Source organism: Zonotrichia albicollis, chromosome 13 (genome assembly GCF_047830755.1).
Source record: "Zonotrichia albicollis isolate bZonAlb1 chromosome 13, bZonAlb1.hap1, whole genome shotgun sequence".
Taxonomy (NCBI): domain Eukaryota; kingdom Metazoa; phylum Chordata; class Aves; order Passeriformes; family Passerellidae; genus Zonotrichia; species Zonotrichia albicollis.
Window position 1 is genome coordinate 6,239,630 of NC_133831.1, and position 27,642 is coordinate 6,267,271.

The window sequence follows — 27,642 nt, forward strand, 5'->3', positions numbered from 1 at the left end:
CTTTGCCACCCAAAATTGCCACCCAGCTGGGGCAGAATCTGACAGACAACTTTCACTCTGCCAATTGACAGCAGGTTGCCCCTCTCTAGACATTTCACCCCAGCCAGAAATTCAAGATTAGCTCAAATGGGCAGGTATGACCACTCACTTCTGAAAGCAGGCGTTTGTGCAAGTGCCACACCACTCCTTCCTCACCCTCCCCACCCAGTTTTAGTCAGAATAAGCAATTCCAAGCCTGTAAAAAGAGTGTTCATGTTGCAGACCATGAATTTTTGCTCCCTGAACTGGTCCCCCAGGGTGTCAGCTCTGGGACCATCAGATTAAGAAGTAAGTGTGTGTACACTTCTGCTTCTAAGGCATTTTTTTACTGTTTACATTAAAACCCACATTTTAAAGTAGTTTTAGAACTTAGATGTCAATAGATCTCTAAACTGAGACTCAGAGAAGATTTGAGCCCATTCAAGCAGCCTTCAGTGAGGAGGAAGGTTTACCTACTTTAAACATACTTTCACATTTCAATAAGCTAAAAAAAGCTTCATTGCAAAATGAAATTTTGCAGGTCATTTACTGATTATGATTAAATCACCTTCATTTATTACCATACAGAAAATAAGCCACTGTACTCAACATGGGAGGTAATCTTAACTGCTTAGCAATTTATTCAAATACTCAGAAGTGAAAATCATTTCTGGGCTGTTCATTCATTAATAAGGGCAGATGGATGGCAGTTTGAGACATTATTTAAATATCTTTGAAATATAATTTCTAGTTTATATAGGTCAAAGAGGTTTCCCTGTTTACATATTCCAAACTGTGCAATATGAAGAAAGATACATTTCAAGATGCGATTCTGAGAGGAAATTCAACTTCTGGGCTAAAATATACAAATACACAGAATTAAATGAAAACACCAGAGATAAACTTTATTTTCCCTGCCCTATATTCTTCCTATTGCAGGTTCCATTAACAGTGAACTTATAAAGTCAAGGCAGCAGGGTGCAGCTGATCTACAATGCCAAGTACATATCAGTAAAATGACACTGTCTTTTTGAAGAAGCACCTTTTATAATTATTTCCAAGAGTTTTCTAAGAGTTTAATAGTCCTAAAAGCCTTTCTCACCCTTTCCATGTGGATTCCACAACAGGTGCTTGAGTGAGGGGATTTGGGTGCTGCAAAGTCGTTTTTTTTGCAAAATATTTCACCCTCGTAGAAGGTGCCAATTTGTGTAACAGTGTTCTGTAATGAAAAGGAAAATGCTTTCATAATTTCAGAGCATTTTCTCTATTGGATGGGGCAAGAAGGCAATGTTTAAGTACATCAAAACTATATCTCTTTAATTAGGTCATTAATCAGCATCTATGAAAGCTGATGAGATGCATTTTTTTTCAAGCCCCATATGCTTAAACTTAAGACTGAAATTTCTTCTCAGCTCTGAAACAAGCAAAACACTTCTACCATTCCTACCAGAGAAATGACCTGCATATCTACCTATCACTGAAATTCCTCCCTGCATATTTTCTCCTCAGTGCAGTGGCTGTTCCCCTCCAACCTTGGCCTGCTGGAGCCCAAGAATAACCCACAGAGCTCCTTCCCATACCCCAAGGGGAATCTCTGCTCTCATCTGTAATGGTGTAAATCCCAAGAAACTTATTTACATCAGTGGAGTCACCCAGAGGTCACAGCAAACTATTTAGCTTTCTTTGCTTCATCCTTTTGCTTTATCCATTACTTACATCTTTTTAAAAGTCACATCAGGCACTGTAAACTCAAGTGTTTGCAGCAGAACTCTGGTTCCAAAGTGATTTGCAGTTTGAAATGTGTCTTTAGAAGAATTCTGCACAAAATCAGTGCTGCAAAAAACCTATATTGGCTCACAGAAAATAAAATGCCTTCTCACCAGATTACTAGACTGAAAGGGAGCATTCAATTTTCTAAACTTAAGCTATATAACACAGATCACTGCATTTTATCCAGTTTGTTCTGTATCCAGGGCAATCACTCACATATGACTAAGGCATGTTTTCCAGAAACAGCTAGCCTTGAAAGATTCATAATTATCCCTTTTTACAATAATATTGCTGCTAGATATTACTCTAAATTAATGTGAACAGAGAACTGGAAACTAAACTCAGCTGCAAATGCCCAAAACTTTGCACAGTTCAGAACTCCAAGAACTTGATTTTTGCTCTGCAACAAGGATAGTGTGAGCACCTCAGACAAAGAAACCCTCCTTTGATGACATCAAGCACTTGGATGTTTACTTCAAAGGCTTGGAAATTATTTTTAGATATTGTTGGGATTTGTCTGGGGGATGTCTCCTTACTGTGCATCTGGAAAACAAGAGCCTGAATTGGGGGGATTTGAATGAGGAGCTACTGGCTAAATTGAGGGAGTATTTCCCATCTATTCTGTATAATCCAGAGGCTGTAACTCCTCCTAGTTACACATTGGGATTGCACATCCCTTCCCCAGCAGGATGGTCTGTGGGAACCCCAGACCTCAGCACTACACTCCAACCAACAGGGAATATTGCAGCATTTGTCAAGAAATGAGCATAAAATATTACACAGGCAGAAACTGAATGAGCAATTGGGCATCTCAGCATTCCTGGGACTCCTTGCAGGAGGTGGCAGGGTTATTGAAAAGCAAAAAGAAACATGGCTTAAGAAAGGAAAGCACAGTGAAATTAAAATGTTTGACAAGTAGTTATATTGGCAAAAATTGAATAAAATAACAGTTTTCTAACTAGTCCTATTTTAGCCTGAACTATGACCCCACGAGAACACAGATGTTTTCATGGTACCCATATTACCAATAATTATTTGTGCTGGTGAATTGCAGCTATGCTTTTACCAAAGGGCTTCTAGGGAGAAAAAAAAAATCAGCCTTCCTAAGACAGAGGAGGGAAGAAAACTAAGTTAATAAATCATTCTGCCTCAGATCTCTGGAAGATGTCTTAGTGATGATGTTCCACACTTTCAGTAATTTTTTAGCTACTGGCTTAACTTATCTCTTGTCTGCCACCAAATTTCAACTAGCATTTGAAATTACTCAATCTGTCTACTTGTGTGCATGGTTGTCCCTTTTGCCTGCAAAGCAGAGCTTTCCTTCTGGAGACATGTATTGAACAGTTCTTGCCTGACCTATGGATTAATCAGAATTTAAATACTGTATTATTTCAACAGGCACTTCTAATATCTGTGTTTCCTGCCATGAAACGTAATTAGGGAAAATTAATTTACCAGGGGAGCTCTGAAGCTTTACCTTCTTCCCCACTGCTATTTGCACTGGGTGATATTCATATATAATTCCTTCTATTCCAAGAGCACCAGGCCTTTCCTCCTTCCCCTAGACTGCCACAGAGCAGAAAATGTCACCCACTATTTGGAAGGTTCACAACAGTGACATTTTCCCAGTAAAACTGAAGTGTAGCAGTCAGCTCAATAGGTTTATCATTGTTAATGAAAACAATTGGAAATACACTGAACATCTTGTTCTGTGACTTAAATCAGTGTGTAACTGTGTTAGAGATGCAAGCCAGTGCTCCAGGACAGATTATCTCCCCGTGAGGCTCTGATGGAGCTCTGCTGTTTGTAAATGCAGCTGGTGCTCAGTGTTGTCAGGCAGGATAATAAACGAGGTACACCTCAGTTCACATCCCCTGCTTCGGTTTTCATGTTATGTTCTTAACCTGTATCATCCTTTCTTTTTCAACATTGATTTTGATCTGGAGGGCACACAGAAAAAATATTCAGCTGCAGCACAATGTTTTTATATGCAACTTCAAAACGTGGTTTTTTGCAGCCTGCATGCAGAATGGGCTGCAGGCCACCCTTGGAAAATTCATTATTCAGGTTATCTGGAGACAGAAACAGGGAACACTTTGGATCATCTGTGTGCTGAAAGCAGCCCATCTTTTACAATTGGGTTTTGAGGATTCTCCCTGTGAAACAAAGGCCACACCACAGGGATGAGTTAGGGAAGTGTGTTCTATTTAACTCAACAGTGTCAGCCATATAACGTGCCCTTTATATCTATAGTTTATTTTAACACATATCAAGGAGACAGAAAATTAGTGATCAATGTAGAAGGGAGCATGAGGTTTCATTATAAATTAATGTATGAAGACTTGGATTTCAATGATGAAATGAACATGAATCTTAAAAATTGTCTGTCTTTATGAAACAGATGAAAATTATTACAGTATATAACTTTTTGGTGACATTTTACTGCAAAGGGCATATTGTTACAAAATTTAGCAATGATGTAGCTAACAGAAATACTGCAGGGATAGATAAGATTATTTATGTAGCATGATAAAGCATGAAACATGGATGTATTTGACTCATGGGGCTGCAAAATGGGAAAAATACTTTGCCCTGCTCATAAGTGAACCCTCCTGTTAAATCAAGGAGCAGCACAGATGGGACTTAGTGCAGAGCAATAGTCAAATCCAGTACATCCAGTTGTGCTCTGGAGCACAAAGAGTTAATGGAAATAAAAAAGGAAAAAGAGGGAGAAAATATAAGAAAGGTTTAGACCCTCACTTGGGTATCCACTACAGTGGTGGGGTTTTTTCCAAAACCAACCCATCTCTGCAGTGTCACAGTGATGCACTGATAAATGGATAAAAAAGTAAAAATCACCTACTGAAAATGGAACTGGGTAAAAAACATCTGTAAGTAGAAATACTGCAACACAGAACTGGTGGAAGATGCTGCAAATTCTGCTACCCAAGCTGGAGAAACTCAGTCCCACAAGGGGCCCTGGCTTAACATTACTGGAGGCCTGGAATTAAACTCAGGTTCTGGAATATTTCTAAGATGGAAAGAACACACACTGATTGACTCACCTACAAACATAATTGACTCATAGGAAATAATCACTAGAATACAGAAAGCTCACAGTTAACAGAAACAAAAACTTGTCATAAAAATACTATCTTTATCAGCTCAACGAATCTTGGCTATACAATCTTAAAAAAAATAAAACATCCCACAGATCAAAATCAGACTGACTTATATGCATAAAATTTGGGCAAACTCAACTGGACACATTTCTCTAAAATAAATGTGATGGAGAAAATAGATTTTCACACAAAACTAAGGTCAAAATTAGGTTTATCTTGGAACTAAAACTTCGGTCTTACCTAAGAAAATATTTTCCCATATGTAAGTTTTCAACCTTATTCTCCCTAGAATTGCATAGCTGAGTTCAGATTAAAATTACTCGCTATCCTTAATTAATTGAACCTATATTCCATTTTCATCTTGTTTCTCTTCCCTTGTCCTTTCTTCCTACCTTGCCAGGATAAACCATTCTGTTACATTTGCAAGCTCCAACTCAACTCATACCACTGTGATTTCCTTTAAACAAACAAAAAGACAGTAAAGGAAAGAAAAACAGTGAGAAACACCTGCAAACTATTACAAACTCTGAACCCACCCACACAGCCTGTAAGTTATAAGTAAGTGAAAGAAGATTCAAAGAGAGAAGCAAACAGGGTTTTGGGGTGGTTTTTCTTCTATAAATAGTGGTAAACAGATGATGTTAAAATCTTTAGGAAAATATTTTGGCACTTTTTGGTTGTGCACAAACAACAATTTCTATTTTCTTCTTGGGCTGGGGATGGTTCAGTGCCATCCCTGCTATTTCAGATGTTCATAAAGGGCTAAACCTTGACTGGATGAAGGCACATGACCTCAGGACTGTGCCAACCACATTCCCCAACAATGAGGCTTGGGATTTACAATTTTCCTGGATGGCCAGTTTTATCACACTGATGTTTTTGTTGTTTCTCAGACCAGAGAGTTCATCCCTTCCTTTTGACATCTGAGAAATACTGGTCAAACAATGCAGGCAATGGGATTTCTCTTAAAATTGATTTTTCTTAAACTTTGATTTGTTTTGTAATAAATTATTATTTGTGACAAAATGTGAAAATTTTATTTCAAAGTAAAGAGAAAATGAAAGTAATAAGCTCCATTCTCTCATGGAGAGCTTCTGTACTGAAGCAGTCCTACAAGCTTCCATCAAAACAAATTGTGTTATGAGCAGAAATTAACATGCTCAGCCATAAATTACATTCAAATGGTTCACCAAAAGTCAAAAACTTTTGACTTCTGACCCCAAAGGTGGTATGGTTCTCTGGCATTCAGAAGACTTTTGCTCTGGACATGGTAAGCCAGGTTTTCACCCAGTAAATACGTAAAGCATCAAAAGTAATCTAAATTACTTTTCCCTGGAAATAGATATAAAGTGTAATAAATTCAGTTTAGTACATTAAGATTTACTATTTCATTTTTACAACTGATCAATCAGCATTCTGTAGAGCTGAGCATCTCACTAAGATGTCAGTGTAAAAAAATGCACTTGAGTATTAAAACACTTATCACTGTAACTGAACTCAACCCAAGTAAATGAATTAACTTCATTGCCACAGAACATACTGGAAGAAGTTCAAAATTAGAAAACACAGGATAATTTTTCTCCACATATTTACCTTGCTGTTCAGCTGGATAAAATTTAACATAGCTGTGCTTTCACTTATTATATGTAATAATAAAGACACACTAGAAATACCATAAAGGTAAGGGAATGGTGCTGTATTTGCCTTCATGCAAAATAAACAAAGAAGACACTTACAAAATATCAATGCCAAGAACTACAGTGCCTGAGCCCAGCCAAGGAGAAAAGGTATATTGAAAAATATACTGAAAGTACACAAAAGTACTGAAATATCCATTTTAAAACAAATCTAAAGAGTATTATGAACAGAGGAGTCATCCTTTAAGTTTTTTCCTCTGAGCTTTCAGCAGGGTAATACAGACAAATAGATAGGTAAATGATACTTTGCATATAAAATTGTCAGCCTGAGAGCATTCTGAATTCAGCATTCTGAATTAGGATCATGCAATGTAACTTAGAGCAATAAGTAAGCCAGAATCACATGGCTTAATATGTATTAAATCCAGTATTACTGAGTGTTTACTACTGTGATTTAACTTTATTACTTTCTTCTCTTAGTGCTTTTGTTTTCTACTAAAGGATTTATTTATTTATTCGTGCTTTTATTTATTTATTTATTTATTTATTTATTTATTTACTCAGGAGTGCTATCTCAGAAGTCAGTTCTCTTTGCACTTGGATGGGAAGAATCTGTCACACCACAGGTTTGTGTAAAAACATCCAAGTTCATCGTATGAGTTCACCACCTGACTCTTGCATCTTAAATCAACTACTGACTCAGACATAAATCACTACAGGTTTCTAAGGTTTCCAAATTATTGTCCAAACAACAAATTTAACATCCAAACTGTAAGCAAAGCAGTAGTTCAGCCAGGGGAAGAACTGTGACTTTTGTGCTTTGTTGCAGAAGGACATCAGCTTTGCCAGAGTGTACTGGCTGTTAAAACCCACACACATGGACAGAGCAGCAAAGTTCATGAGGTCAAAAAGTGTCCACCTACCACAAACCACAAAGACAGGATCTTGGTGTTAGTAGCAGGCAAAAAAACAAAAAAAGACTTTTCACACGGACCACAAGTTTGAGCAAGAGATAATGAGCTCTGGCAGGGAGAGATGTCCTGCAAGTCCAAAGGTGCTGCTCAAGTAAACACCAAAAATACTCCAAAAATCCACCAAACTACTGGAGAAGAGGAAGCTCAGGCAGATTACTAAAAAAAAAAAAAAAAAATCTGATCACAGCTACTGGACCTGACCTTACCATAAGAGTACTAATGATCTACTAAAATCTGGCTAGGAGAAATAGAAGCATTTTAACATTATGATTACCAAAAAAGGTACAAACAACAAGTCCAGATAGCAGCTCACATGCAATTTCCATTGTGCACTTGTATTTATGAGGTGGTTATACACACTGTGTGCACTCCAGTAATAATGAAGCTTGTGCTTCAAATGCTCTGTAGCAGCAAACTTTGTGTGATAGCACATGTAAAACAACATTTTCACTTTTGCTGTGAACCAGTTATGTTATCTACCTGCAACCAGTCATTTATTGTACTAATGCAACACTGCTTGCTTAAAATAAATATATGCACACCATATGGGAAAGTATTGTGTGTTTGTGGGTACAGACAGCATACATGGACACAGACACATATATCTGTAAACATATAAATTTTATAGGAAAGTGAATAAAAATAAGGTTTTCTACAACTTGGTTTTAAGACTATTTTTAGCCTCTATGATCAATTGAGTGAAGGGAAGCTCAATTCTGTGGTTGTAGGGTTTTCTACCATCCTGCTCTCTTGTCTCTGTATCACCTCTCCTCAGTGAAAAAAATTTTACTTGTACAAATTTCATAAGCTGTGTAATTTTACATGTACAAACATGTTTACACATACAAATGTCATATGTATGTGTCCATCTGTGTCCCATACCCATGAAAAACAGTACCAGGGAGAAATTCCTTGAAAGTTTGAAGAACTCCATTTTTCACTCACATTTTTCACTTTTTTGCTTTGTTTGAAGCCTGTGGTTTTTGGATAGTTCACTTATTTGTTTTAATGCATTTCAGGAAATTCTTGTCCAGGCTATTAACCCCAGAGCCATCCCAGCCAGGACAAACTCTATTTGTGAAATATCACCCACTTTAAACATAAGAGACACCACAAGCAATGTTAGCAGGGCCTGAGCTCTCTTGCAGAGAACAATCTGACCAGGGTGTTTGACCCAGGGCTTGTTCAAGGCTCGTGCCACCTCCCTGACCTGTGCTGGGAGCCTGAGCAGCCCTGCCTGTGCCTCCATGGAATAAATCTGCAGTGGTGATTATTCCATGCTCGAGCCACCTGTCCTAATGAATAACACCTCCTGTGTAGCCGTTCTCAGATATTGGAGTTGGCTACTCAAGCTTGAAAGACAAGTGGAGAAATTAATAACTGGGGCACAAGCTCCTTAAATGGCACAGGGGCAAAAGAGGGAAAGAGGAATTCACTGCAGTGACTTTCCTACAGCACTGGGAATGGATTTGTGAGTATCAGAAGCCCTGCATCAGCATGAAGCTGAGCAAACACACGGGGGAGTGGTACCACAACTGCATTTTGGCTTAAATTATCAGTCCTTGAACACTGATTGTAATTTTACTTCAAATTTCTGAAATACAGACAGGCAGAGACTTACAAATTGATGAGTGCAAAGTTACATGGGTTATTTAGTAGCTGAAGAAAACATTCAACCCCCCCATCCTGATCTAATACAGCACCACCAGTACATTTTCTCAATTATTATTTCTAAATCCAGAAATTTTCCAGTAAATGGGTTTGTATATTTCTTAGCTTTTTGAGTTAGCTCTATTTATAAAAGAACTCTGGTGAATACACACTAAATGCCTTTGCCAGTCATCTCCATCAACAGATCCTTCTGAGCCAAACAAACTGATGGTTTGGGAGCTTTTGCTACTTTTTTGCCAAACAGCACTGGATTGATTTGTTAAATTCTGTAACACAAACATGCTTAACAGCAAACAATGTCAAAGAAACACACATTTCAACGGCCCCTGGAAACTCCAAAATGTGCTTTTCCTGTGTTTGAAGTTGAAATAACTAAGCAATACTGTTGTCTTCGTAATTTGTTGATTTTGGTTTTCATCCAGACGTGCAAAGACCAATCCAGTGACAAGCAGAAAAACAGAATTCATTTGTTCAGCAACTTCTCCGGCCAACTCTGTGCTATACACAAAGATAAATCTGTTAATGCCATTGTATATTGAAGATGCTTCTCCATTGCACTTATCTGCTGTGTCACTAGAAGTTATTTGCATGGAGACTTAATAACACTCTTAAATGAAATTCAAACGGACATTAAGCACACATATAATGTATTCTTATATCCAGTACATGTGTGTTTCGATTTTTTAATTCAAAGTGACTGATTGTTGATGAAATTGAGTTAGCTAGTAGGTTTGTAGGGGTAATATCAGTCACTCTGCAAATTATTCCATCAAAGAAAAAGCCAGAAGAACAGACTCTTTATGTACCCAGGGCTCTCCTCACCACCAGAGCTGGCTTCCCCATCTCATCTCTCCTGCTCAGGTACTTGGAAAAGGAAAAGCATCTGCTCTGTAGTTTTAGCTGGATAGCTGAACACTCAGGGCAGGATAAAACTGTGTGTTTATTTTTCAACCCTTCTTATAATGATAGACTCTCTTTAAGTGCTTCCATTCTCAGCATTTATTATAACTGAAGACCAGTACCTGCAATCTTCTGAGCACCTCCAGCTACTTCCATTTATAAAATGTGATACCATTGATATTATACAAAAACTAGTGATCCATTCTACTTCAGGGAATACTGGCTCCACCTCCCAGCTCTGTTCCTCCATCACTTTCTATGACACCTCAAAATTTTGCCAAATGTCACTTGATTTTGCCACTCTCCCTGAGCAGATCTCTGCCAAATTCCAATTCCTGCAGGTATTGCTACAGAAAAAAAAAAATAAATTACAAGATTACTCACTGCATAAAACTGATTTTCTGTTATAATGTCCTGCAGATCCACTCAAACCAGTGAAGCCTCTCCCATTGACATGGCTGGGAATTGAGCACATTCCCTTCAGGAGCCAACATCCCCTGTCAGAGCAGGGAAACTGGGCAGCCACTGCTCTTGAACCGCATGCAGCTGTGTCCTGCACTGCCACAGAACCCCAAACATCACCACTGCTACACAAATTCTGTTTATTTATTTGTCATTGTTGCCTTGGGCTCTGGAAGGGGCTTTTCTAAGGACCCTGTTGTGATGGACACATAACACCAAAAGAAACAATTCTCATGCTGTAGTCTAGGAGCAGATTGACTTGCTTTACTACTTCCTTTCTCATTCTTTTTTCAAATTTTTGATTTACTGAAAAACTGTTTAAGGGAGAAAAAACAAGGATCTGCCCCAAAATCCCAACTGTGGGAATGTTTGCTTTTTTTGGCAGCACGAATATTTATCCCATACTTGCTAGGAATTCTCCCCTGTGCTAAGAATGTTGGTCTTACAGCTCAAAGATCTAAACATGAAGTATTTTATCAGTATTGTGTTTTCCTCCCCCCTCTATGCAACTTCAGAGCAGTTGGGAAAAAGAAAACATTAAAACAAAAATCACCGTCTTCGAGTGTCTGTGAAAATTTATGTACTAAAAAGCAGCTGTAAAATTTTTAATGTTTAAATTAATGTTTTATGTTTACAATAAAAACTCTCCAGCCATGAAGGGCTTTTAAAAGCTACATGCTAAATACAAGCAAAACCAAAGCAAACAATAACACTCCCATGAAGCCCAGCTTCAACCCACAAAATGGCAAATAAGACTTTTGTGCACACTTCCTAAGTTTCTGAGTCTTTTTTCTACAAAAAAGAGCCCTTAGCAATGTCAAAGCCACAAAAAAGAGCTGGTTAGAATGTGAAGGCAAAAACCTTGTAATTCCTTAATAATAGGTTTTTCTGCAGTTCTGAATGTATTTGTGATGGTCTGGTTTACTTTTTTTATTTGAATTGTGTTATAAATAAAGCAGCTTCTCTCCTCCCCCTCTTCTGCCAGCTGTAAGCACTCTGTCCTCCAATAAAGGTTGAAACAAATGAATAGGTTTAAAAGAGACCATTATGCACTTGCTAGTGCAGAGTGAGGAGATGAAATGTTGCCAAATCATTCTCCTTTTAAAATCAATAGGAATTCTTGTTATTGGATTCAATGGGAGTATAATTAGGTTCTACACTCACACACTTCCTTGACAATGTGGGTTTCTTTGCCTCTTTCATTGCTGTTTCCCTCTCAGATATGGAGAAGTCTCTCTGTTCCAAGGAGCTCAGTCTGAGCAGCGTTTCAGCCATTTCTCCCCTGAAATATTTGTGACACAGCCCGGAGCAGGCAGAGTGAGCACAAATAGCCCAGATTACCAATCCTGAACCCCAGTAAATCACCAGCAGAGAGCCCAGCCCACCACCCAGCAGACATTTGAAGCCTTGATCTCCTGTGTCCCTGCCACAGTGACCTGGTCAGAGCAGCCCCCCATGCTGAGCCACCTTTTCCATCTGCATCCCAGCTGGGTTCTGCAGGTCCTGCTGCAGGGATGCTGAACCCAAATATATTTAGTTTGAATCACATGTAAATCTATCCCACAAGTCGAAATTGTTTTCAAAGCCCCTGTCAAAGTAATTCCAAGTGGACAATTTAAATAATTTCCTTTTGTAAGGGTCACATAAGGATGATCCAGCATTTGCCAGATCTGAGTGCTGGGCTCCAAATCAGCCACTGGGAAGTCTTGAGTCCACTCCCAGCAATCTCTCAATGAAAGTTATATATTACTTTATATTCTTGCTTTTATAAACAGTGCACTGGACTACAAGAAAGCCACATTATTCCCCAAAGTCCAGGAATTCAGAGTCACCTTTTTAAATCTTTTCTAACATGCACAGATCCTATGCAAATAATTTAACTCCTATCCAAATTGCAGCTTTCACAAATTAATTTGTCAGCTTTTACTTTGCTCCAAAAGACTGCAAAGCAGTCATTTAACTGTTTCTTGGTTAGAGGCAGTTAATGAAAATACCTCACAGCATTTAAAATGCTGAATATCCTTTTTTCTATTCTCTAGACACAGAGAAATCACACCATCAAAACCAATTCCTCATTTTTTCACTTATTTGTTTGGAGTAGAAAATCTTTCTTATGTCAACTATATTTTTTAAATACATGTAACTCAAAACAATTAAAGACAGTCAGAGATTAGATAATTTTAGATTATTTCCAAGATGCTCTTAACATATTTAGCACAATCATCTCAAGATTTACATGACTAGATTTTTTGAGACCCTGTGTGCTCAGCTCTTCCTTCCGGCCTTTGTGTATCCACAATTAATTTCTCCCTAATCACAATTAATAATTTTTTTACATGCCAAATATATACACAGCTCTTCTGTAGGTGAGATATTCCTACTGCGGAATATTTACTGAAAACTGGTGAGGACTTCAGACATTTTATCAGTTCATATTAGGGCTGTGACAAGCAAGCCAATTACATTACATATCAGAAAAATTAAGATATCTTGGTTTTAAAGCAAACCAAGGGGGAAAAATGTTTAGATTTTCATTTAACTTTCCCATACTTTGGAATCCTTCATGCAAATTTCTTCTACACGTTGTAGAAGCTTCTACTTGTGCTGAAGAGAGTTTGATGGAACAGGATCCATGGAGGGAGAGCAGAAGAAGAGAATCACAGTGAGCATCCCCAAACACCTCTGGGGATGAAGGAGCAGCCCTTCTGTACCCTGAGAGGGTACAAAGCTAAGGGCAGTAAAAAATATAAGAATCTGTGACATTTGAAAAGAAACTGTCCCTCTATGGCCTTGTCCACAGCCATAACTCCAGAAAAGAGCTCCTTGTCTAACGTGCCCTCCAGGATTAAGAAGGCAGAGATCTCCTGCTATATATTAAAATTAGTATTTCTAGTTTCAGATTGAGCTCCTCGTGTCCTGGACATGATTCAAATAAGCAACTTCTCCACTGGGTAATTTAACCAGCTCATGTGCCTGGTAGGTAAGATTTACTGCCTCATCATTTCAGTTAAAATTGACAAAATTAGGTTTGGACAGAGGAGGGAACACCCAGAGCAGTTGCAGCACCACTATATTATAATGGAGATGTAAAACAAATATGAATGGAGTAATTCCTAGCTACTATTTATCTGTAGATTAAAAACAAATAGGCCCAATTAAACCCCAGCAATAGGACTACTTGCACTTTCTGAAACCTCCCTACAGCAATGACATCAGAGTACAAATGGAATATTTTAATTTAATAAAGAAAGAATTTGACAAGAATGCTGTCTGAAAACAGTTTAAAATTTCTTTATCATCTATATTTCATATTATTATTAATAACACGATCTGAATTACACATGGAGCTTTTAACATACAGCACTTTCAAAAAGAGTTCCATATTGCTGTCTCTTACTACAAACAAGAAAAAAACAGATGTGGAGATGAACTGATTGTTCAAGATTCCAATACATTGGTAGCAAATGTGGGGAAAAAATTACAATTATACTATTCCTCAGTGTTAATAAGGCAGCATTGAGTAATCCAACTTTGGGACTCTTTGCCTCCCAATATCCCCAGTAATGTCCTGTACAAGTCCTGAGAGTTCCCAAAGTAAGGAAGACCTACACGGTGTTTCATTTTCCTCCCTCCAATTTTTATTCCCAAGATGCACCAAAAAGGGGCCCTTGGCAGAAGAGTATTTTGATGCAGTTTGGATTGCCTTAGTTGGAATAGTATATAGGAAATATGAAAAAAAATCTGTAGAATCAGTCAAATTTTCATTCTACAGGCACATTTTAAATTATCATTTTTACACAAACCACCTACATACAATCCAGACTTCACTGCTGGAGAAAGTTTGCACTACTTTACTCTCAAAATACAAAGATTTTCTGGAGTTCCTTTCTCTCTCTGCCCCTATCTAAGGTATTTGAGCTGCCCTACGAGGGGGACACTTTGCCCTTCTGTGGTTCACTGCTATAATCTGTCATCCTGGAGGATGGGAGGGCACCAGATCTCGTGCCAGTTATCCTCCCAAACCTCTAATTAATGTTGACAGTAAAATATTGGCCACAGCATTAACTACATGATAAGAGAGGGCACCCCTGAGCCTTGCACATCCCAGTCAAGTGGGTTTCACTAAAAAGTGTCTCGTTACCAACAATACCAGAAAATTGCAACATTTTCTTAAATTAGCACTAAAACAGAGATGACTCACTTTGTACTGTTTGGATGGTGATTTGTCTCTCTTCCCTCCATTTCATTCCCTCCCACCAGCCCTCAATCAGACATAAAACTTTCTTTTTTTGCAATGGGAGGAGAGAGAGGGAAAAAACCAACACCAAAATCTCAACAACTCTGTATTTAGGGCAAGCCACTCTGCAGCATCACAGTTTATGGGCTCCAAATACAGATGCACTCATCAGCTCTCCCAGGTAGTTGCATGACCCACAGTTCCTTCAGCCCTGAGGCACACCAAAATTGGTACCTGGGAGAGAGAAACCCACCAAAATTTGTACCTGGGAGAGAGAAACCCTCTCAGGTACAGGCCAAAAGTGCAGTTAGAGCTTGTTTCTTCCCACAGCTTCCAAAGAACTGGGTTTATTTCAGTTCCCTGCAGTGCACAGTGTCAGTCCATTTACAGCACTGTTTACATTAATGCCTGATCCAGCAATCATCCTGCAAATTATCAGAACTGTTTCAGGGATAATAAGGAAGAACATTGTTTTGCAGCAGCACAATGTTAAAAAGAAAACTGATTGCTTGCTCTGAGAATGGTTTTGTAGTAGAATTAATGGGTTTAGATTGCAATATCCTGGTAGGACACACGCATCAAGATATAAAGTCCCCACAAACACACAGGTCCAGAGTAGCCCAGGTGCCAGACACATCATGGCAAACCTCAGTAGGCTCACAGAAGCAAATTGTTTCACAGGACACTCTACTCCTACCAGAACTTCCAAGTGTTTCCTCTTTCCTCCATAACTCACCAGTCTCCTCACCCACTGCTGGCATTAGATACAATTGTACTTAAATAAAGCAAGCACAGCATCTTCATCTAAATGTTAAGGAAATATTTATCAGCACAAAGGCAGTCTCAACCCATACAGTGTTTACAATGGTTTTTATCTTCAGGCTACATTAGGATTTGCTGTGAAATGGTATTTGCAATGACTTGTGAATCACTGCCAAATGTGGTTGCACCAACCATATTGCAAAGCTTTGCACAGCAGCAATCACGGGCTATGCCTGACACTGGGAGCAATTGGTACAGAACAGCAGTAAAAAAAGATGGTCTGTTCTTTTCTCACTTAATCCCTTCTGTTGAGGCACTCTTAAAATTCAGAATAAAATATGAACTAAGATAACAGATGCCCTTAATGAGGCCCTCTGTTACCCTACCCGAGTATCTCTGAAAAAATAAAATATATAGATGCTGTTTCAGCAACTGAGACAACAGAATTACAGGGAGCAGAAAGTTTGTGATTCTTTGGGGCAGAGGGTTATCTCACACAGGAAGGAATAGCTGGTGAGCTTGGAGGCACTGACACAAGTTGCAGAATGCTAAGATATCATCTGCCTTCACTTCTCAGCCTACTTCTCTTGATACCAAACCCCACTCCCCTCCTTTAAAATGGAGGTAAATAAATAACTGTAACTGGGTAGATTAAAAACATGAGAAGGTAATTTCCGCCTTATGAGAAAACCTATATGTAAAGAGATTTTAATGCAGAAAATTGCTGCTCCTTGTTTAAGGGAAACATTCCCACTCAATCTGATAATTACACCTAGCTCATCCTCAAATGTATAAACACAGAGCACTGGATCTGATAAAAAAGTGCAAAATCCATCTCATACACTTTCCATTGCACAAACCAAACAAATTTAAAAAAAAATCACTCTAAAGATGCTAACAGATCTCTCCAAAATCTCCAAGGTCTATCAAAAATTAAAGTCTTTTTAGACTAAAAAATCTTCATATTTAACAGCACTTTGTCACTGTGTGTGATCCACAGAACATTCATGGCAATTTCCACCTGTAATGCACAAAGTAGCATTTCTGACTACCCCAGTATAAATGGCATTTGAACAGGCTGAGAGCACTAGTAACCTGCATCTCAGCTTTTTCATAAGATTTTGCAGTGATGAGCCAAACTTTGAAAAGTACAAAATCTTTCATCTGCCAGCAAACATTATTTGGCACTTGCTTATTGCAGTACAAAAAAGAAGATTCATCAATGATTAATCTTAAGAAATAAAGCTTTACACTCAGTATCTTTCCTGAGAACAAAACATTAAATCTAAAGTTGTTTCATGGATCTTCTTTGTAATAGAGGTTTATTGTTTTCAAACAAAATTAATTACTGTATTGAATAGAAAAATGTTACAAATTAACTAGTTTGCAATGCAACTGGAGAAACGTAATGAACTAATTGTGAATAATTAAAATGTACTGGTATAGCATCATCTTTTAATATCACTAAGGTACTCTGTGTACTTTTATATGATCAGATCTTATTTTGATCCAAGGTCCAATCTGAAGTACCCTCAGCTGCCTCTCTTTACAGCATGTTATTCATAAATGTTGCATATGTTCCTATATTCCTCTAAAACAAGACATGATAAACTAGTGAGAGGCTCAGAACTGGTTGCTGGGGATTTACAGATAACAATAAAAGGCAAGGAGTCATTTTAAAATTCAGCACAGGAAGCAATGATTTTAAATTCAAAATTGCCATCAACAATTATCACTTATTTAAGTAAAACAAGAGAGGAGAGTCTCAAAAGAATTCTGTGTATGTCCCTCCTACCTTGACAAAAAAACCCATATTTTTAATCTTCTTACATCACATATCACAGGAAGTCTCTAGTCACTTCGGTATAGTAGGACAGAAAAGGGGGAAGTTTTACATTTTCAGGCAGTAACAATTTAAAATTAAGACAAGAACAAATATTGTCAGTAAAAGCAAAAGACAGTGAGGAAAGCACCTCAGCTTGTGGCATAACAATATTGTTAAATAGAAATGGTTGTTTTCTGAACACAGTCATTTTATAAAATGTACAGTAAAGCTTTTATATGTAAATTACTCAAACTCAGAAACCTTTCACTTCAAATTGAATTGAGAATAGCTTGAAGAAGAACACTTTAGTGAAAACGTGCTTAAAATGAACAAGATCAAGAACAACTAAGGTGCACACACAATGTTCCACTGGGAAAAAAAATCCCTGTAAATAAATATTTGATTGATGCACTGCTAACAAAAAAGGATAAAAAATTGACTTCAAATATATTTAGATAGCCTCTTAATACATGCACCTGCCTTTTCTTTGAAACTGATTATGTTTGTTAAACTACGTATTGCCACCAAAAACATAACTGTGTTACATGAGTGATTAAAGCCACTACAATAAAACTACATTATCCAAATAATCACATTATTACATTAAAAAGTTCCCTTCTCTAGCATACTACAATAATGCAATTTTCCCTCAGCTTTAGAACTAAAATTCATATGGTATCATCACTGTAATTTTAACTTGCCAACATCCCTTAAAACAATCCAGTCACACCTGGTGGTCAAACTTGAACAATTGTTCTGTACCAAACCTTCACACCAGGTACTCCATGAAGGTACTGAGGGCTGGGAACTCTGTTTTCAAATCCCACATGGATTTTGAAGGAGTTATATATGAAGTAACTGCCATATCTGTTGTTTTTACCAGTTTGGAAACACATTTATCTTCATGTTTTCTAGCAAACCTGGATATCTAATGATGTCCTGCCTGGAAATGCCAATTGACACAGACCGTGTCATTGGAATGCCAAATATTTCTAATTTTGAAATAAATTCCAGGTAATTTAAGTACTTTGACAAAACTATCTGCAATTCATATGTTTGTATTTGATTCTCTGCGGCTGTGTTTGACTCAAATGCCGTACCAGGGCCTTGCACAGCTGAAATCTCTGGTGCCACTCACTGCTGAGAAAGGAGATGAGGTGGAACACTGAGGTACCTGGCCATGGGAAAATAAAACAAGAGCTAATCATTGGGCAAATGTGAAGGAAAAGCAAAGCTAACCTCAAGTACAGAATATTGCCCTTACCAGAAATGAACTTACACAGAGTTTAATAAAACTTTCATGCCACAGTAGCAAAGGAATAATCTCTTTGTAAGGCTGCGCCCTTAGTAAAATTATTTTGAATTCAGTTGTTGATTGTATGCTTCTTCCTGCAAGAATATGGAAATTTGATTTTATTCCATGCTTGCATTGTAATTCTCCCTTTGGATTTGAGCATGGCTACCAATTACTGTAAGAGGCAGGGAGATATTTATCCTATTTCAAAACTTGGGCTTCAGCTTATGGGTTTGTGAGGTGAGCAGGTGAATTTAAGCAGTGACCAATAAAAGAGACTGATCCTGCTGGCCTTAGTAAACTAAACTGTGATCTCCCTCACATCAGTTATGTCAGGCTTGCAAAACTAATTCTAACTGAAAAGATTAAGACATCAGGCAATAAAAATATATGTGAGGCCTATTAAAGTGCAAGTGCAATGTACAATTCCCATAGTGCGAGATTTCCTCACCTGCATTTCCCACCAAGACTGCCAATAACAAAAAACCCAAACCAAAACACAACCTGGTGATATTTCCTCAGTTATCAAAGAGAAGTACTCACTTGGGGTGAGTGAATGAGCAAAATTTTGAAAGATGGTATTATTACAACTAAAAGCCAAAAACTAAAATGCTATTATATTCCTTGCTAACTGATATTTCAGCTATCAATGCTGAACTCCATCTAACTTACCTGAATGCTTTTGCACTGTTTCTCCCTCTCTATTGCTAAATGTGTGTACAATACCATGAAGGAGACTTAGGTATATTGCAAAGGTTATATTTTAAGATGATAGGGGATGGCTGCATTTGACTTTTTAAATCTTTCTCGCTATCTGTAAAATTGTGTAAATGGTCAGAATACAGATATTTCACATAATTTATTGTGACATTCAGGAGCAATAAGGCCAAGCTAAGCTAGGATGCTAACAACAAAATTAGGAAGCAGAAATAATTACAACTAAAAAATAATTGTACCTAGGAACAGAGTGACATAAATGAAGGAAGGACATAACTTTTCTTCCGTCTCTTTCCTATGCTAACTTGTCACATCTTATTTATAGTTTTTCCTCCATATCTTATTATACTTACTGCTACTACTGAAGAATTTAAGAGGTTAAGCCATGAGTGAGGGCCTCAATGTGCTACCAGCTCAATAAACACTGACAAAAAATGGGAAGTGCTCCAGGACATTCTTAAATGCATTGTTACCAGTGTATTGTCTGTTCTTCCTATGATTTCAATATACAAATATTTAAAACACAGAGGTATTTTTAAGAGTTATAATAGTCCTGTAACTTTCTGCATGAGAAGCAGGTTAGGTAACAATACAAATGCTGTAAAACCATGTGTTAATTCAGCCTCTGTTTATCAATTATAATTCTGATTAACACAAGAAAACAAAAGTATTTAAGATATTAAGCAGAAAAATAAGGTAGTTTCTTCCGTGAAAACAACCTAAAGAGAAAACTCCATAAAAATGTGCTCAAATCACGGGGCAGCAGCCCAGCAGTCCTGGCAGCACACAGATTAAAGGACCCCCAGAAGGGGCAGCACCACCTTTCACCTGTGACACAGCCACAGGGGCTCTGCCCCAGCCGTCCCCACAGAGCAGCCAGCGAGTTGTTGTAATGAAGAGCAGAGGTATACAGCCTTTATCAGATGAGAGGGGATTTGTCAGAGATTAATAGAATTCCATTGTAATATCCATATCTCACAAAGGCATACTCTGACAGGGTCCAATTACTTTCAACAAGCTGGGCCTGCTACATGGACCCTCTGAACCGGAATGGCCCTCCAATCTGTATGCTTTCGTTCAGACAGATAACACCAACGTGTTTCTCTCTGTGATCACTGCCTAACTTAAATGAGTTAATCTCGTTTTCCAGATGAATTGTTATTTTGTCTCCCGCAGGCTGTGATTACCGGATAAAAGTATTGTGTTAACAGGAGGGCCAGGGTCTTTTCAGCAGCGGATTCCACATTCAGATAACCAGCCAGAGAGGCTTTCCATGCTGGCTTTTTTTTTTTTGCCCTTTTTTTTTTTAATGTGAAGTAAGAGAGTGGCACTAACAGGAGAAAACTGTGAAATGACACAGAGATAAACCTTCCCAAATAATTACGTAACTTCATCAGAGGTCAGAGGGGCAGTTTATCTTCATATTTCAAAAGAGCGTCCCAGTGAACCAATCTCATTTACAGCCTACCTCTACATATTTTAAGATGTTATTTGCCTTTCAGTTCATGCCTGCCCTTTCTTTCTCTAATGGCCTTTGTTTCTGAAGCCATTATAATGTGCTTGAGAAGTTCACAAGGGAGCCTATCAGAATATAAATATTTGGAAGCACTGAAAACTATCTGGGCAGGATCACAAAACAGGAAGAAAAAAAAACAAGCCCACAATTTCACAAACAGTTCTCTTCAACTGATGAAGCAAGAGCCATATGGTGAGAGCTACACTCTACAGCACATTTTTCTGAGATAATGTATTTTCTCCATGACAGCAGTGAGATTCTTCATTTCCTTTACTCGACAAGATGTGAAAAAGGAAAAGCCCCTCTCTAATGTTAATTTTTATAAAAGTACACCATGGGTGGAGGGAAAGCTTAATATAGGAGAAACACCTGGCTAGTATAGGAAACACCTGATTGTACAGCTGTGCCCTGACCACCAGGACAATCCCTTCATGGCCAAGAAGGACTCTCAACTGACCCCATTTGACCAAATTCCAACCCACCAACAGCAGCAGAACCACACAAATTACATCAAATTTGTGTGCCTCGTGCATTTTCATCCATACAGAAAAACACCCATTAAACTAGGTGTCATTTCAGTTTCTAGAGCCACAAGGTAAATAAAATTATGCCTTGAACGCAGTAGATTTCTCCAGTGGCTCTCCCAGCAGGCAGATCCTGAGGTGGGTTATGCCAACAATTCAGAAACAAGACACAACATCCGATCGCTGGCACCACATCAAACGCTGCCCATGAGGTGCAGTCAATAAAGTCATGAAAGCTTCCTGACAGAAAGCCACAGCCTTTGACTGCAAAAAGCCAATGTCCTCAGCAAAGTCTGAATGAGCATCAGTGCAGGATGTGCATCCAAAGCACAGACTGGGTGTATCCCCCACTTTGCATAGGTCTGGGCAGAGCAGACCCTTGGCACAGAACTGGGCACCCAGCTCTGCAGAGCTGGGGCCTGGCAATGACCATCACAGCTTCCTTTATGCTCCTGTGCCCACATTTCCTTCCACAACAAAGGAGAGGCTGAAGTGAAAAGCAAACCTGAGGAATATCAGTCTCTACACAAATATTTGGGCTCCATCTTTCTTACACAAAGAGTAACTGCCATCAGCAGGTATGAACATAATTCATAGGTGGACAGGTAAATTAATGAAAAGATGACACATCTTGGAGTTTCTAAATGACAGAGTTTAAATATTTCTGTATCTCATAATGAAGTGAAGAGTCTATGCAGCTGGAACTGCAGCCATCATATTGCTGACCTCCATTTTGATCAAGTCGGCAATGTTCTCATTTCTGGCCAGAGACAAAATTTCAACCTCTATATTGGGAATAAGCTCATAATCCATCATTTAAAGGTCCCCGGTATCTTTCAAAATGGGTAGGTGATAACCCAGTGGTTCACATTCTCTCATGAAAACAAGCTTTATGCATTACATAGAACAGAATGCAAAATGTCCATACAGCGTAAGCAGTCAACCACCTACTTGGGGTGTAAAAACAAAGTTACAGTAAAAACATGTCTTCCCTCAAGAAGGTAGGCAGAAAAGATGGATTTTACACATAGGAGCTGTCCTCAGGTGTATAAGGAATCACACTGCTTGCTGGGCTACAAAAAGCATATTCCAGTCATCTCCATCACCCAGCACTGAGTTTTATTCTGCTTAGCAGGAGACCAGTGGTGCTACTAGGAGAGTGTGAAGGGCTCCTATGCATCATCATAAACAAGATAAGCAGAATTATCTCCTAAATTACAAACAGCTACAGCTACAACAAATCACTGAAGGGAGCAGGGGATTCTGTGGGCACAGTGTGGGCACAAAGATGTGAGCTTTTAGCAGATTTTGTCAATGCTGCTGCTGTAGGAGCAGGAAGCTGGTGTGACTTTGCCTTGTCTTTGTCAGAAGAAAGGAATAGTATTTTTCTGTCCTTTTTCACAAGGGTTTTGACTGCATTGTTTTTCTTGACTTATCTAGGAAAGGGTAGGCCTCAGTAGGAATTTCGGAGGCCATAGGTTCCGTGAGGTGTATCCTCAGGAGGAAGATTGGGTTTTTCCCTTTTTTTGGCTTAATTAACAGATTAGAAATGGGAAAAAATATTAATAAATATCAGGCAGTGTCATTTGGAGACTGATCACTTGGACTAACCCATGCTGAGTCTATACACCAGCACACAAGGAATTAAGGACTGCTCACATCCTGGGCTGGGCTTTGTGCAGGATACAGCCCTGACATTCAGCTCCTCACACAGAAATTCACAGTTACTGGTCAATTCCAGACCTCAGTGAGAGAAAACTCTGCTCACAATAACAGAAGAAAACTCTCCTCACAGTAACAGTGCTTTCCCAGACAAAGCCAACACTGGTTTGTCTGGTAGAACTAGTAGAAATTACGCTAGTAAGAAGTGATGTGGATTGGTAACAAAGAAGCTTGATCAGCATGATGGAGACAGACAGTCAGAGACACAAATTAAATCTCAGACACAAATTAATTTCTCATTCATTTTTCTATACACTTGGCAAAAGTTGCCTTGAAGGTAGCAGTTGGAAATTATATAGTTTCAAAAGCTGAAAATATTCTCTACTGAGAAATTTTAAACCTTTTTAAAACTTTTCTTTGTTTTGTTTTTTGTTTTTTTTAATACTGCATCAAAGTGCATGCAGAGCAGATCCATGAATTGCTGCATGACTTTATTTTTTTAAGCTGCCAGCCTGTTTCATTCGGTGGTCTTATAAACATAAAATTGATAAAATGGACAGCTTTCTTTCTAAGCTAGCTTACAACTCTCCTTCTCTGAAAGCTTCCTAAACATGCGAGCGCTCCATAAAAAAGTAACTGGTGCATGCAGAAGCAATGCAGTTCACAAATGAAGCAGTATAATGTCAATGGTTTGAAATTGTTCAGTCTCAGTTGTTTTCCAAGTCAATGCACTGGCAGTCTTGCCTGAATGCAACTAGTCAATAGAGAGAAAATAAATAGAGCATTTCCAGAATTCACCCATCAGCACTGAAAAGTGTCTGCTTACTATTACACAGTTTTAACATGTCATAATCGTTTTTCACAGTATAGAAATCCTCCTTATACCTTGGACAAAGACTGAATGACTATTTTAGCACCCTATACATATCTTCTAATAGAAATTCTAAGCAAACTATATTGACTATAGTATTTTAAATGGTATTATTAAAGCGGACTGAATCATTTAGCCTATTTTTAATGCCACATATGAATAAAAATTTATAATTTAGATATCTAAAAGCAGAGGCTTCTGTATTTGGATTTCTGAACATATTCATTTCTGTAAATACCTATATATTGAACAAGCTCCCTGTAAGAGTTGAACACCACAATTTATGCACAGCGCTACTCCCATAAAGAATCCTATTGACTATTAAGTTGGACAGGTTTTGCTCACACAGGTAAAAGCTTTAGTGGCACAGCCCTGTGACTCTAAACACCCAGACATTAAGCAGCAGAGATATTCACATGTCCCTTATCTTTCCATCTTTTATTTCCCCCATGCTGTATGACAAGTGCCATGTCAAATAACACCACTGGGCTGAAAGCTACACAAAGAGAGGGAGGAAGCAGACAGGACAGACACACTGCTGCACTTTTGGGGAAACAGGAAAAAAAAGCCTCTGCCTGCTTCTCCAGGCAGCTATATGCTAAATTGCATCTAAGGTGCTACGCTTACTTAGATAAGGTCCTTGCAATGTCACATAATTACAGAAAGGATCTGCCATAGTCTGAAAAATGAGAAGTATGTCTTTTCCAATCCCCTGCCTTGTTATCTGTCACCTGGATGAAAATCATGTGAAAAAAAATAAAGAGGGGGAAAAAAAATTCCCCTTCAGACCCAAGAACACACTAACGCCCACGGATATAAATGTTACAATAAAAGAGCAGGACGACTACTAGCAGAGCTTTTATAGCTTAACAGTATTTTGACAACAAATGTTCATATTTCATTTGAAATTTATGAAACCTTTGTGCCTGTAATCCCATGAGCAGCTACATGGTAAATGAAAGTAGCAGGCAGTCTAGATTAATAATATTTTGCTTCATACTGGAAGAACATTGTAAGGAAAAGAAATCTTGCTTTATCTGCTCTCTCTCTCTGTTTTTTTTTTTTTTAGTCTCTCTATTGGAGCAGATTCAGAGCTTTAAAACCAGCCTGCAAATATTCACAGATGCCTTATTAATTTATGAGAAACTGAAGGACCCATCACAAGGTATAAGCAAGCAATTTAGTAATAACAAGTAGAGGGGTATGATGCACGGCAAAATACCACAGCTCCTAGTGTTAGAGTGCTGCCAGTAGTTTAAATCAAGTTCAAGGGGAATAGCTGGAGTAAGCTCCTGTACTTCATATGCTAATAAAAAATTGGTTTGGAAAGAAACCATTGCCCAATGAATCACAACCTTTGCTTTCACATTTTCACAGTTTAGACATACATGTATGCTAAAAGCCCAAGTGTGGCTTCTTGCACTTAAATGTCTAAGTGTCTTTTTCAACAGGTCTATTTATCTTCAAGCACATCCAACAAAAACTGTCGATGTTTTCTACATTTTTAAAGCAGTCTCTCAGTGTAAGCTAACACGGCAAATATATGTGGGCTTAGAAAGTAGATATTTATTTTTGTTAAAATGTTTGTACATTTTTTTGAGCTCTCATGTGGACTGATCTCACATACATGGGGTATATTAGAGTGGTAAGATCACACTGATGTTTGCCCTTCAATGAACATGTCATTTTAGAAAAGATGATTTAGTGGCACACAGAAGAAAAGAAAACCACCCACCAAACCTACAGTCCTGGGTTTTCACTGTCATACCCCAATTAATATTTGCCACCCAAACCCAAACATGAGTTACCTTGCTTGCATTCTTTGCTCATAAATGCACTACAGATTGTCAAATATATTAGCAACCAAAGGAAGCCTTCCATCAGCATCTGTGCTGAGTGGATTCAATAACAGCCTAACCAATTTACTATAAAACTTTTATAGAAGCGTTATATACTTGCATCAGGTTCACAGTTTTATTAATTTACACAGATTTTATGGTTTCTTGAAGTTCTTGTCTCTGAAAGAATGAAGTGATAGTTGAAGAAAGCTGAGTCTAGTGAGAAAATGATCTGCTTAAATACCATTCAGTCTCATAAAAGAGTAACTCTACAGTAGTTATACCACCATCTACATTTCCATATTTATAAAAACTGATATAGGTATAATTGGTTAATAATATCTGTGCCTTTTAATGCAGAACAAAGTAAGTTTTATTGATCAGTTTTGTGGTTTAACTGCTGATTTGGAGGGGAAAGAGAGGTCTTGAAGGAGAGTAGGGTAAAGGGAGGTTTAAAAGATTTTTTTGCTTTCTAAAAACGATCCAGAAAATAATTGTGCCTCTGAGTTCCCTTTTAAGGATATTCCAGAGCAATAAATTAATGACAGGAGTTTTCTTCCTTTCCACAGCAACACTAAATCATTTACATATTTAAAATTAATATATTTTATGAACTGGGACTCAATCAGAAAGCAGCTTTGTATCCCGCGCTGGTACCAGCTTAATTCAAGAATCAACTAAACTTCTGATTGAAGGTTTGATCTGAAAATCAGATATTGCACAGTGAATTATGCACTGTGCCATACTGTATTTATGACACCAGAAACTCTCCAATTACTGAGCAGCTCTCCAGAGCCTAAAGCCCAACTCCATTATTTGTCCTTGCAGAGCAATCCCATGACAGAACATCTGTAGCTGTTACCCCACAAATAAGCAGAGCCTATGTAACAGAGAAAGAGAATAAAACACGAGGAGTAAAAGCTTGCAGGGGAGTGGATTGTTTCCTACAGGCAAAGAAAATGTGTTTCCTAAGAGGAAACACCTCTCCCTCCAGGACCTGAGGAGTATCAGGAACAGCAGAGCCTGAGCAATGGGACAAAATGAACATGGGGTCACATCCTGCACAATGGGGATGAGCCCTGACAAACACATCACTCACAGAATGTGTGTGTGTATATATATAGTACATAGAAGTATATGCATAGAAGTACACACATATATATATGTATACACTATTTCTGTGTGTATCTATAAATATTATATATATATATATATATATATATACACACACACATTCAGAACAGAGCATTTCTGTACACTCACAAACACTTCTGGATAAAGGAAGGGCAGAGAGAATTTCTCAGTGGAATCAGTTTGGACTGTCCTTGGGCTAAGAGTGAGCCATCAAATCCTCTGTGTGACCCTCACCCAGGGGCTGCACTGCATCCCACCATCCAAAGGAGTTTCTCACTGTGACCAAGCACTGGTCAGAACACACCTTGAAGACAGATGGAATCTCTTTTTATGGGTTTAGTTGCACGTTTGCTTAGATTTACTTTTGCTAGCTGAGTAAATGGGTTGAAGCCAGAAAGTTTGCTAGTTTGTTTATCTTCAATTAAAACTAAAGTGAAGTTGTAATGCAAAGGAATTGAGTCTGCTTAACTTGGGCCTGCTCTAAACCCTTTTTTCCAGCTGCTTGACCTTTGGTATTACCCCAAGATATAAACAAAAGCTTTAAAAGTGTTCAATGGCTATTGCAGCAGTTCCAGAAGAGCAACTCCAATAGAGAATTGTCAGGATTTTGAAGTATCTTTGTTCCAGATATTTTTTTATCATTTTCACATCATATTTTTTACTAATACTGAGATAATCACAGCTTAAAAAAAAAAACCTACACCCAAT

General features: G+C 38.2%; 1 protein-coding gene across 4 annotated transcripts in view; it reads right to left on the reverse strand.

The window, feature by feature from the left end:
- Window positions 1-27,642, reverse strand: part of WWOX (WW domain containing oxidoreductase) — a 474,241-nt gene that overhangs the window by 214,056 nt on the left and 232,543 nt on the right. Inside the window, exon 9 of one of the 4 annotated variants that reach the window (XM_074550822.1) lies at window positions 7,660-7,677. The exons of the other annotated variants lie outside the window; for them this stretch is intronic. Within the exon in view, the coding sequence (XP_074406923.1) occupies window positions 7,675-7,677 (3 nt within the window). The 3' untranslated portion in view covers window positions 7,660-7,674. Of the gene's footprint in view, window positions 1-7,659; window positions 7,678-27,642 lie in introns of those variants that run through there. 4 annotated transcript variants of the gene reach the window in all.